This window comes from Ictalurus furcatus, chromosome 22 (assembly GCF_023375685.1).
Source record: "Ictalurus furcatus strain D&B chromosome 22, Billie_1.0, whole genome shotgun sequence".
In the NCBI taxonomy this organism is placed as follows: Eukaryota; Metazoa; Chordata; class Actinopteri; order Siluriformes; family Ictaluridae; genus Ictalurus; species Ictalurus furcatus.
Window position 1 is genome coordinate 416,844 of NC_071276.1, and position 12,482 is coordinate 429,325.

General features: G+C 42.1%; 2 protein-coding genes across 2 annotated transcripts in view; one reads left to right on the plus strand and one right to left on the minus strand.

Moving 5' to 3' along the window:
- rchy1 (ring finger and CHY zinc finger domain containing 1) overlaps positions 1–1,331 on the plus strand; it is a 3,712-nt gene extending 2,381 nt beyond the window's left edge. The window contains exon 8 of the mRNA XM_053610109.1: positions 682–1,331. Within this exon, the coding sequence (XP_053466084.1) occupies positions 682–780 (99 nt within the window). The 3' untranslated portion in view covers positions 781–1,331. The remainder of the gene's footprint in view (positions 1–681) is intronic.
- Positions 1,332–3,546: 2,215 nt separating this feature from the next.
- Positions 3,547–11,598, minus strand: lrp13 (low-density lipoprotein receptor related-protein 13). The gene is made up of 18 exons (XM_053610775.1): positions 11,424–11,598; positions 10,528–10,686; positions 9,961–10,173; positions 9,646–9,878; positions 9,402–9,531; positions 8,834–9,021; positions 8,412–8,607; positions 7,729–7,938; positions 7,466–7,640; positions 7,136–7,337; positions 6,835–7,000; positions 6,292–6,395; positions 5,657–6,194; positions 5,454–5,573; positions 5,270–5,377; positions 4,728–4,961; positions 3,902–4,361; positions 3,547–3,816 (listed from the first exon to the last, which is right to left on the minus strand). Exons 1-18 carry the CDS (start codon positions 11,566–11,568, stop codon positions 3,699–3,701), a joined length of 3,699 nt encoding a protein of 1,232 aa, XP_053466750.1. The 5' UTR covers positions 11,569–11,598; the 3' UTR covers positions 3,547–3,698.
- Positions 11,599–12,482: the final 884 nt, after the last annotated feature.

Consider the following 12,482-nt stretch of genomic DNA (forward strand, 5'->3'; position numbering starts at 1 on the left):
CACACCTGAAAAATTATGTTTAAAGATATTTTTCTGAAGGAAAAGTCGATTCATCAAAGGGGGAAAAGATGCAGCAAGTGAAAGCCACATTTCTTCAGTTAGCGGTTCCTGTCCCTTCACTGTGATGTTATCTAGTCTCACGGTCACTTCAATTCACAAACCTTGGTCTCATGAACCAGTGGAAAAGTTCTTTTTACCCGCCCACCTGAGGAACACATCATTAGCATCTTTAAATAAAGAAGGATTCTGTCATTCGAGGGTCTGATGGTAGTGATGACAGACAGCGTGATTACAGATGTGTTTAGATTTAACATTTTGTCCTTCACAAAACATAACTCTGCAGAACACTGGTCACCAACCCTGTTCCTGGAGATCTTCCTTCCTGAAGACTTTCACTCTAACCATAATCCTGCACACCTGGCCAGTTAATCATTGCTTTAAGAAGTTCCTGATCAGCTGAAGCAGGTGTGTTAGATTTTGGTTGGAGATGAAACCTGCAGGAAAGTAGATCTCAAGGAAGAGTGTCGGTGACCCCTGCTTCAGAATGAATGAATAACTGACCTGGCTTTAAACAAACTCCATCTGAACAGATCGCCTGCTCACTGTAATGATCTTTCAGCTGTCATTCCCACCTGGTGTGTGTGTGTGTGTGTGTGTGTGTGTGTGTGTGTGTGTTTACAGATCCTGTGTAACGACTGTCAGCACCGCTGTACTGTAGATTTCCACGTGTTGGGGATGAAGTGTGGTGGCTGTGGCTCCTATAACACCTCGCAGGATTGATGCAGCTTCTGATCAACAACAAAACAAGCCTAAAAAAATATACCTGTTCCACTTCTCTCATCATTTCCTCCGACTTCTTATCTTCTTTCTACCTCTTATCTATTTCTTTCACCCAGCTCCATTATTAACCGACGTTAAGTTGAAACACCATCCTGCTCGGCCTAAGACGGAGACCTGCGATTTCCCCTTCTCCTATCCCTGCTCACCGATATTTGATGTCAGTCCTCCATCATGTCATGACTTCTTCACAGACTGGATGTTTTTGTGAACAGTGTGTGAGCATTGACACTTTGGGACAGCAGCTCATCTAAAACATCATTTGTGTATGTTATTTCTGAGCCTGGGTTTCTCGTTCAGCTCCATCGTTGATGCTCTGTCGTAGATGACGTGATGTTACTTCCTCTGATTCCTGTACACACATCATCACAACATCGTTTTGAGAAAAAAAACCCTTCAAACATGATGGTGCAAATTTCACGTAGAGCTGGGTAATACCATTACAATGTGTGCTGTATGTAAGTGGTGTGGAATTAAATGGATGTTGGGATCCAGGCTTCTATTGATGTATCAGTTCTTCAGCATCAGTGCTGCTAATAAAATAATTTTAAAAAACGTAATTAAGCTAACCGTGTAGTTATCGTACTAAAGCAAAACTCATTTCCTGAGAGTAAAACCACCACCTTGACATGAGGATGCAGCGAATAAACATGATATCTCAGTAATGAACTTTACTTCATGTACATTTAGACCTGTGTTATCAAATATTTTGTCAGAATTTCCTGGAAAGAATGCCTAAAGGATGTCAATTTGTATGTAACCCATCCCCTTTATTAGAGGTCTTCAATTCAGATTCCTGGAGGAACCCGTTGGAGAACCAGGCCTTCACTGGTTGTTTCATGTCTTTCTGTGAAATTTCCTTCAGCATATAGGTCTACTGTAATTTGTGAATACAGACGAAGATCTGTAGAGAATATAATACTAGCCATACAGAAACATTTAGATTGGTTACCAGAAATCAGAGATGAAACTTATAGAAGTGTTATGTGATAAAAAATAAGCAGACACATTTTCTGTAAGTTAAATAATTCAATGTAAGTAATGTTAAGTGAGTTAAATAGTGAGTGGAACCTTGAGCTAGAACCTTAGCCACCTGATTAGCGCTATGTTTGGATTGGATTTTGACCCACTTCAAAATCATTTTGGATTAAAAACATGATCAATGAACATGGATCCATGTATAAAATACTGTAGATTGTTGAATCATCTTGTCAGGTTTGTGCCATTTTTATTCTCAGAGTCCTCACGTGAGGTGACGCTTCAATCCTGTCAGGAAGATAATGGAGAGAACTTCTCGTTTCATCGAGAGTAACATCAGCACTACAGACACAGCGAAACATTTACAAAACCACACAAACAATATTTATATTGTATTATATTTAACATTTTCATATTAGAACATGTTAGCCCGGACGCTAACAAGCCATCTCTATGGAAGGCTGTGGGACAAAATGGCAGCCATTGATTTCTTTGCCCTGCTATTCATTCATTCACTCACAGTTTAGTGTCCCGTTTCAATCAGTGAGATAGTTGAATGTTAACGTTTCTTATAGTTTTTAGTCTTTACAGTTTGTGTCCATGAGTAAATTGCACAAGCCATGCTAAACTCTAGCTTTTTGTGTTTTATGTAAGTATGTTAGACCAGCACAAGGACTGTTATCAGCTAGCTAAAGGTGCTGTCAATTTGACTTGATTCGAGAGGCTTTATAAAAAGTTCAGATTTTTTTTAATTATCAAAGGATAATTTCTATACAGAACTGGTTATAAATCTTTAGAGCTACTGTAATAGCAACTATTAAAAAAGGTGTTCATTCACAGGAATCTGAGATGAGAGTATCACCACCAGGGACTTGAATACACTTGACACAAACTGCAATAAATTTCTCAGCACATTTAGTGCTTTACAGACTCAAACACTAAAGCAGGCACTTGTTAAAACAACCATAATGTGTTTATGTTCCCCATTTATTACAGAAAGTTGTCCTCCGCTAGTTCCCATCACCTCGGGACTTGTGTGGTTTTAAAAATGGACAATTCTGGATCATTTATAAAATATTCTGAAAGCCATTAAAGGCAGCTGCAGTCCAGTTCCAGGAAGAAGCCATGGCAGGGTGTTTGTGCTGGAGAAACTCCACTTCATAACCTCAACTAAAACTGAGGAGACAAGTTCTACAACCGTGTTGGATTCGAGAACTATAAAATATAACTGCCAAACTTAAATAGTTCGAATGAAATTGGACAAAATTACACTTTGGTTGACTCTAGTATGCGGCCATTAAATATTAAAGATTTAACTTCATAATTAGTTCCTCATAATTCATGGAAATAGTTCCAGTAAAAGCCATTATGAACATTCTGTACATAGTTGATTTTTTTAATTTTTTTTTTTAATTTTATTTTTTTTAAGTGAAGATGGTGCATATTGTTGTAGGGTTCAGATCTACAGATGGTGTAAAGATGTTAACACTCAGTTATGTTTTTCTTTACAGTATTGTCACTTCTAGTGAAATGCCTACAGAAGAAAGGATGAAGTTTGGATGTCGCCCCCCCCTGTTTGGGACAAATATCAAGCACATTTGTAGTGAAGTGTTTATTTTTTTTTCTTAAATCACTCTGTACAAGATTGTAAAGTGCATGAGCAAATCTGTCAGAACCTACAGTTCAGGCAAACTAGCATGAACACTTCAAATAAACTTCGAAGCAGTGCTCAAACAGCAGCAACTATTTCATGAAAAGATGCTGCACAGGAAGCTTGACATGACCTAATCCCCTGATGACATCACAACCTGTGGCTGAGAGGAAATCAGAGTTAGACTTAAACACACCAACAGAGAGGTTTGAGAAAATCAAGTTGTCCATCTTTAAAGGACCTCTGGGTTCTCGGGATCTGTCGATTTGCTGTTCTGTTGTGTGGGTGTGGCCTGGGGTCTGTTTGACAGATCCCTCATACTGGTTTCCCTCACGATCGGTCTTGCTTGCCTGTAAACACATACTTGTTAATGCTCAAGTTAGAGCTCCAGTGTTAAACCATTTACCAACCCAGATAATTAGCTGTAGCATCTACCTCCGATTTGCAGCCTTCTTCTTCTGTATAATTCCAACGATGAGTCCAAGGACAATGACTCCGACAGCCAATCCCAAGGTGGCGTAGATGACCGGCCCCTGCATGATCCCGCCGACCTCATGCTCACAGTGCTCTCCTCCGTAACCCAACGCACATTTGCAAGTCATCTGTCCATCCAACACACACTCGCCGTTCCCATTACACTGCCTCGCCCCACACGTTTCAGAGTCCACACTTTCCACCTTAACGTCACTCGGGTCAGGCCTGAGAGACGTAGGACTGTCCACTACTTCAGGAACAGATGGATGGAAGGATTTTGGAGACAAGCCAATGCTGGTGCTGATTTTCTTCACTAAACCAGGGCCAGCAGAAGCTCTTGGCCGTGGTGGAAGTGGAGTTTTAGAGCTGGGACGAACTTTTGGAGCAACACCCTCAGCAGATTTAGCTTGGTCTTGGACACCTGAAACCCAAAAGGGGGGGGGGGGGTCAAAGATGCATCAAAGGCTGTAGAAAGTTGACTCTACATTTCCTCAAACCAGGAGACGACCCAAGAAAAGAAAACTAGCTGGCTTCTGATATTGATTAAGACTGGAAAAAGGCAGGAAAAGGAAGTGACAAGTTTCTCCTAACTTCTTTAAAAAACAAAAAACTCATCATCTCAGTAAAAGGAATAACCACTCTATGCTTCATTACACTGGGAGATGGTGATGTGTGACAGGACAATCCACAGAAAAGAGTGCAAGATGGTATTAAAGAGACATTGTACTAAAATATTCTGAAATCTGGCCAAGTCCTGAATCAGAGCACATTAGACTCATTTCCTCACAGATCTCATCCGAGTCGTCAGTACAGTCTGGATCACCATTGCAGAACTTCTCTAGGGGTACACATTCTTCTCCACGGAGACATGGCTTGGTGCCCGATGGGCATCGTGGGTCAATGCCGCAGCTCATTTCATCAGTGGAGAGGAAACCCCACCCACAGCGGCATGTCCTTCCACCTGGAAACGCCAAGCACAGCTGACTGCAGCCACCATTTCCACTGGAGCACAAATTAGTGCCTAAGAACACACAGCAGGAGATGGGGATGTCAGCAGGTGAAGCACTTCATTTCTCAGCTCAGCATTTTTGTATCAATATATCCTTTATATAAAAAGGCATTAAATATTTAGTGAAAGAGGCCAAAAACAAAATTAGATCCACTTAGATTGACAAAATGACAATTCAGTTTAAGGTCATTCTTGGAGTGAACCAGGATATAATTGCAGGTTAAGTGGCCTTGTGTTATGATATTTGCTTCAATGTTGCAGAAAGGTCCATATTTAAACCTCTAAACAGTGGGTGTAGATAAATATCTAGATTTACTCACCGTTCTGACTGGGTTTATGGAAAGCCTTTATGTCCAGCACGTCCGTTTTCACCTTAAACCACATCTTCGCTGTCTGATGATCCTCACTGAACCAGCACTTTATGGAATCTGCACGGACACAGTCGCATTGAATTAATCTTCAGCTGCTAAATTGATAGTCAGTAGAAAGGAAGTGATTGCGTACCAGTCTTTGTGAGCCAGACAAGGATATTGCTGGCTAATGTGAACGCCACTACAGGCTCCTCACTTGTCAAGACCTTATGTTCAGATCCATCAATTCTAACTGAGGTGAGGAGTCCCAGACCTGCAGGACAAACACAGATTAGCTTGCACATAAGTGCAATTTCATTAAGATTTTTGTACAACCCAAGAGCAGATAACGCTCACTAGTGTCGGCCCAGTAAAGCATGGTCCCATCATTCGAGAGGCTCAGTGAGACTGGATTAATGGCTCCATCCCAAACCACAGTGCGGTTCCCTCCATCCATGTAGGTGCACTCCAGACGAGTTCCTGTTCCTTGCAGCTCAGCATTACTGAAACACAGCCGCCCTGACGGAGGGTGCAGAGCGATGGCCTGCACCCTGCCTTTGTCAATGATCAGGGCAGTGTTTATTCCATTTGCTGAAGTCACGTACACACCAGGTTGATCTGTGGAGCTCCAGAACACATTCAGTGTGCTGTAATCAACAGCCATCGCTGCTATCGAACCCTTCCTCAGCTTAAACAGCGTCCCACGCCATGTTACACCCGCCTCCTTCAGTTTAAACAGGCCCATGGCACCAGTGGTTGCGTCCCAAATGTAGAGCACCTGTTCCCTCAGGACCAGGTCAAAAGCTGTAGCTACCTTCGCTTCAGGGAGATCAAATCTCTGATGCTCCGGCCAGTCATGAAGACCAATGCCTGAAGTTCTGCTTTGTACAGAGACCTGAAATTTCCATACACAACAGGATTCACAAGCAAGTCTAGTGAATGCAAAGTTAATGGAAACAATATTTCTACAACAAGACTGGATGCATGTGTACCCGTGATATTGAAGTGGGGGACATGAGCAGAAGGAAGGGGTCATCTAGCTTGGAACACGTCAGTCCATCATCATTCAGCAGGAGTTGAAGTGGGCATTTGCAGACTGCGTTCAGTCCAGATGCCAAGACACACAGGTGAGAGCAGGGCTTTAATTCACATGGGTTCTCAACACTCGGCTGCAGTAAGGCATGAAGCACCTGTGTAAACAGATCGTACACTTGTTTACTTGGTATCATCGGACAAGAAATCCCCCACTGTTCCTTTAGCTGGCTGGTGCTCTCCAACGTTCTTTTAGCATTCCATGATTGACTAAACCCACTAGATAGCTTTCCATGGAGTGCTAGCTGGCCAGCAGCCTACAATGTTCCTCTTATTTAGTGCTGTAGTTCAAAGGCAGCTAAAGCCTCCCCAGTGAGGTCTTGACCACTTGTGTAACTGAACAACCAAACCCTTATCTTAAATCAGAGCTGAAATTATATGTGGAGACATCAAACAGCAAATAGGAAGCGCTCATTCACCATTACATGACTCAGAAGTGGTACTTCCCTTGAGACTCAATGGTTGGCCGAGCCGTTTGAGCAGAACCACTTGCTGCTTTCCCGTCATCTTCTGAGCTTTCTGGATGGTTCCTCTGTGTTTGTCAGACCAGTAGACCAAATTTCCAAGCACTGATAATGAGAATGGACTCTGAGTCTCCAGCTGCAGGATCTTCAAGATACAAATTTTTTAATTTCAGAATTAACAAAGCAAATCAATCCACCGAGCAGATATTAAACATTAAAAAAAAAAAAAAACCCTAAAATTAGCAGCTGCTCATCAAACTAGGAGGTGGCTGAAATTTACTTTAACATCATCTCCATCCAGTGTGGCTGATCCGATACAGGGCAGTTTCTCATCAGCCCAGTAGAGCCGGTTCTGAAGCAGATCCACTGCTAAACCCACAGGCCAGTGCAGAGAGCGACGCACCAACACTCGTCTGTTTGAGCCATCCATCCCTGCTCTCTCAATCTGAGCCTCATCACCCGTTTCTGACCAGAACATCACACTGATACAAAAATACAATGACTGTTATTCACAGGGAAAAGTCTTGCACATTGTGACTTAAAATGCCTACATGAATTATAATCAAGACATGTATGGACACACCCAGTTTATTATATAGTAAGGCTTTACCCTTTTTGAGGTAGCAAGGCCAGTGAACGCAGTTCGTCTACATTGTCGTCCACAATGACCACAGGCTCTGCCCTATAACCGTCCAAGCACACTGCATTTATTTGTCTTTCTGCGCTGTCTGTCCAGTACAGGTTCCGCCCCACCCAATCCACTGCTACACACTCCGTCCTGATGCCTACAACGACCCAAAAAAAATCCACTCTCATCTTTTCAACTTCAGGTGTTTAAAAGACATTATGCTGATTTTAGGTGTTGGACTGCACCTTGGATTAGCGTTCCTCTGCTATTCTGGTCTAGTGTAGTCCACATTATAGCCTCAGCATCCATGTTTATCCAGTACACTTTCTGCTCCTTCCAGTCGTAATCCAGAGAAAGGACAGGTTGCTTCTCAGAGGAGAGAACTTTGAGGGTGGTGCTCCTGAGATTGACGAGGAAGATGTCTGACTCTATAGAGGCTAACAGGTATCCCTCATCTGAAAACACAGGAAAGGACATGCCAAACGGTTCATAAAACCTGACTATTGGCAAGATCATTGGGCAACAAAAGTTTTATAGTGTCTGGAAACATTAGTAACTAGCCTAAAAATGAACACATTGGACAAGAAGAAACACTGCTGTAATTAGCATAAAAACCACCTTTTCGATTACACGCAAGGCTAGCATATCTAGAGCAGAATTATTTAATGGTTCAAATAGAATTAATAAATTAAGTACAATTCTTCCTCTTGAGTAGGGAATAATTATAGAAGCCAGTTAGCATGAGAAACTGCTAATTGACTGCTTTTCCAAGATCTTTTTACACATTAATCTGGATGGATACCCCACTCTGCACAGGGACTACAGCTTCTCACGTACCACTGTATGCATTTGGTGCATGTTCACAGCCATCTTCTCAATCACATGACCACATCAGTGTGCAAATGAATCAGGACACATCATAATCCAGTTTCCTCTTTACCTGTAATCTTACAGCTGTGTCCATCAGGCTCCAGGATATAACCCCGATTACAGGAGCACTCATACGAGCCACCCGAGTTCATACAGGAGTGATCACACACATCTGGAGTCTTCACACACTCGTCCACATCCACACACTTCACCCCACCGTCTACTGGCTCGTAACCTTTCCTGCACCAGCAGCGCTACAAACACACAGTCACCAACCACATGGCTGTAGATTCACAGTAAAATGGCAAATAAGGTCATAATAGAACAAAATATTACTTTTAAACAAAAATGCTCAGACTTGTGGGTCAACCACAGTGAATTAGACTCTGGCCCATGATTGGTTAATAACTAATGAGAGTAAATGAAGTAGTCACCTGTTACTACATAAATGATGTAGTGTAAATAGAGGAAGAGGCTTACTGTTCCTTTGGGCGCTCTGTAGCAGTCCTGTGCACATTGCGATTGGTCAGAACATGTGTCACTCTTGCAGGCTCCTCCCTCATCTGATTTGTCTGCACAGTCAGCGTCACCATTACAGAGGAGCGAGGGGTCCAAACACTCCAAACTGTCGCACTGGAACTGATCAGGGGGGCAAGATACAGGCTCACCTGTCACACATACACAGTTAGATGTTTAGGAGTGAAGGGTTCTAAAGATTGCTAATTCACAGCAGCGTTAAGCCACAGGATCCATCAGCAGTTGTGTACAGATGGACTGGAGTTGGAAGAACAGTATTTGAGATTTTTAAATATTAAGATGTGCCCCAGTTCAAACCACGCCGATAATTTTAGGACCTATGGAGCAGATATTATGGAGCAGATATTTTCCTGAAGTCCACAGAAATCTTAACTTACTTCCTTATTTAAGGAACATCTAAATATAACAGAATGACCCTTCAGATACTTTATGAAATTGAGGAGCTCAGCATCAGTAATTCTGTAATGCTGCTCCGTCATCATAGTGACGAGTAACCATAAATCTGACTCACATCCGGCCTCGTCGCTCTCGTCTCTGCAGTCTTTGGTGCCATCGCAGCGCCAGCTCTGAGGAACACACCGAGTCTGAGACGCACACGGCCACTGAAACTCTCCACACTCCACCGAAGACTCTGTACAGTTCTACACACAAACAGGAACTGATTGAAGTTTTGGACAAACGTGAAGGTACACACTTCCTCTTAGAGAAAGCAACACCAACTCCGTTCCCCACCTGAGCATGAACATCAGGGTTACCTGTTCATCGGACATGTCCTTGCAGTCGTTCTCTCCATCACAGATCCACTCCTGCAGCACACACTGCTGATTGTCTAGGCAATGAAGCTGATCAGCAGCACACTCCGCCTGTGACACACACCCATCCTCATCCGAGTGATCTTGGCAGTCTGGATAACTGTCACAACGCATGTTGATGGACACACATTGACCGTTACTGCACTGGAATTCACCACTGCTGCAGCGCCCGTCGCCTGGATGGAGAAAAACAAGAGAAAAGGTGAACCAGAAACATTTAATCTTGTTTAAAAACGAGAAACACGAGAGTTCCATTACCACAGTCAGCTTCATCACTGCCGTCTTCACAGTCGGCTTCTCCGTCACAGATAAACGATTCAGAAAGGCAGCGTTTTTTGTCGCAGCGGTGAAAGCAGCCCTCCTCTGGGTTAAAACAGTCCACCTCATCTGATCTGTCCTGGCACTGTGCTACACCATCACACAACTGCTTCTTCTCGACACACATCTTCCCATGAGCACACTGGAACTGACCTGACATCACGGACAACACAGGATTAAACATCTGTACTGGAATTTCACTGGAATACCGTGACTCAATCCGTCTGTGTGTTTGGGAAGCAGCACATGCTTGAGTTAAATCCATTCACCTGAATGAAAACCTGATTAAAAGCTTTACCCATTACATACATGCCCATTACCTCATTTCCACATCAAGAACAATAAGACCGCTGTTCCAGTGGTTTATCCTGCAGCTTCTCCACACCATCACTGACTCACCTGGTTAACCAGCCCATAAACACACTAAAGCAGCAGCGTGGCTTCCAAAAATTTACACTTAACCTGTGAAAAACATGATTTCAGTCAGTCAGTACATTACAGACTCACCAACAGTGCACACGGAGGAACACGCCTCTTCATCAGAGCCATCAGGACAGTCCTTCTCTCCATCACACACATGGCTGTGAAGCACACACTCAGAACCATCTTTACACGGAATGAAGCCAACCCGACAGCGCAGAGGCTCCTGGGCACTCACACGAACACCTACAGAGAGAGAAACATGGCTGTGATGTTAATATCAACTGCTGCTTGTATACAGGTGATTAAGTTAAGGTACGCATTTCATCTAGTCCAAACACTGAAGTGTACATAGCATTATTACGAATGACTTTCAAGATATCAAGATGGGGGTGAATTAAAAATGGCCCCACTGTGTATATAAAATAAAATAGTTTAGAAACCCTTTTCACACCCTATATAGTGGAATAGTGCAGCAGCTGGGGAACTGAACAGCTAAACAGATTTTAATTTCTAGACTCACCAAAGTACACCACAATGAAAAGGGTTGTTCTTTAGAAACCATGCTTTTGTAGCATTGCTACAAGGTGTGTGTGGTTTAAAAAAAAAAAAAAAAAGAAGAAGAAGAAGAAAAAAAAGGTAGAGTTGCATTTTTTTGCTATTAATTTAAGTAAAATGGTTTAAACCCTGATTTTTTTATTATTATTATTTATTTATTTATTTTCCAGCTTCTACAGGTTGAAGCTGGATCTCCTTTCAAACAACTCCTGACTCCAGGATGTTGGAGAAAGAAGGTGTGTTCTCAAATTTAAAAACACCTCACGTCTCATTGGACAGCTTCTCCACGTGGAGATCAAATGAAGATCTGAAGCCCAAATGGCGTTCATTTAAATCCAGGATCTCCACAAACAGATCTTCAAGCTGAGCATGTGAGCTGCTCTCAGCTAAGCAGGTTGTTGGAGTGAATGTGGCTGTAATCTGACCTGGCAGAAGAGCAGAGAGAGTCCAGGCCGCGATGCTCAGCGTCCACAACACCCGCAAAATCCGCACCGCCCGCATGACTGCAAACAGGGACCTGCGCACGCCCTGCTCATTTATAGGCGCACGAGCCGCACTAAGTGCATTCATTTAACGCCGTTGTTCAATTATTAGCCTAATTACTTGACCGGATAATTCAGGGGAAGATATGTCCGTTTTCGGGGATTTCTAAACACTTAAATGCATTTAATTCCACCAGAATGATCCACCTGGTTATTTTTAAGCTTGAACCGTGTTTCACGCGGATGTGTGATATATTGTCACGTGACATATTAAACACGCGTATCTTTTACCTGGGAAGGTGCATGTGGTGTACCTATAAAGCTTTACTCTAAAATAGACATTGAAGATAAGAGGTGCATTTCATCATCATTATAGTACATGTTTATTAACACGTTTTGATACAGTAAAGAGGAAACTTTTCTCCCGATCGTGTTGAGAAAAAAAGGTACAATACGTTCAACTCGGTGTGGGTTAGTGACACCTCGTGGTCAAAATACGAAGTGCAGCTGTTAATCTACAGACAAATGCAGCAATAAATAATTTAAAAATATCTCCTCGTGGGATAATCCTATATATATAAAACATTACATCTGGTATATCTTGTTGACTAACACACATAACATATTATTATTATTATTATTATTATTATTATTATTATTATTACATTTATCTGTGTCCTGGTCCTTTATATTTATCCTACAGTAGCGTACCTACTCTGCTCTGCTCCTGGACTTGTTACCTGAACTATGAAATTTGTTGATTTGTACAATGAATAACAATATCTACATCATATTTATAGAATGTAGTATATACGTATGTTTTATGATGTAGGTGGGACTGTGTTTTTATAAATGATTAAAATTTATGATTAATAATAATAAATATTTAATGTATATCAAGTTTATTTGTTGATCTTGGGTTTATGGAATTTTTCCTTAAATATCAGACTGCGCTGTTTTCTTTATTGGTTCCAGATTTCAGGTTCTGAACTAACCCTAGAT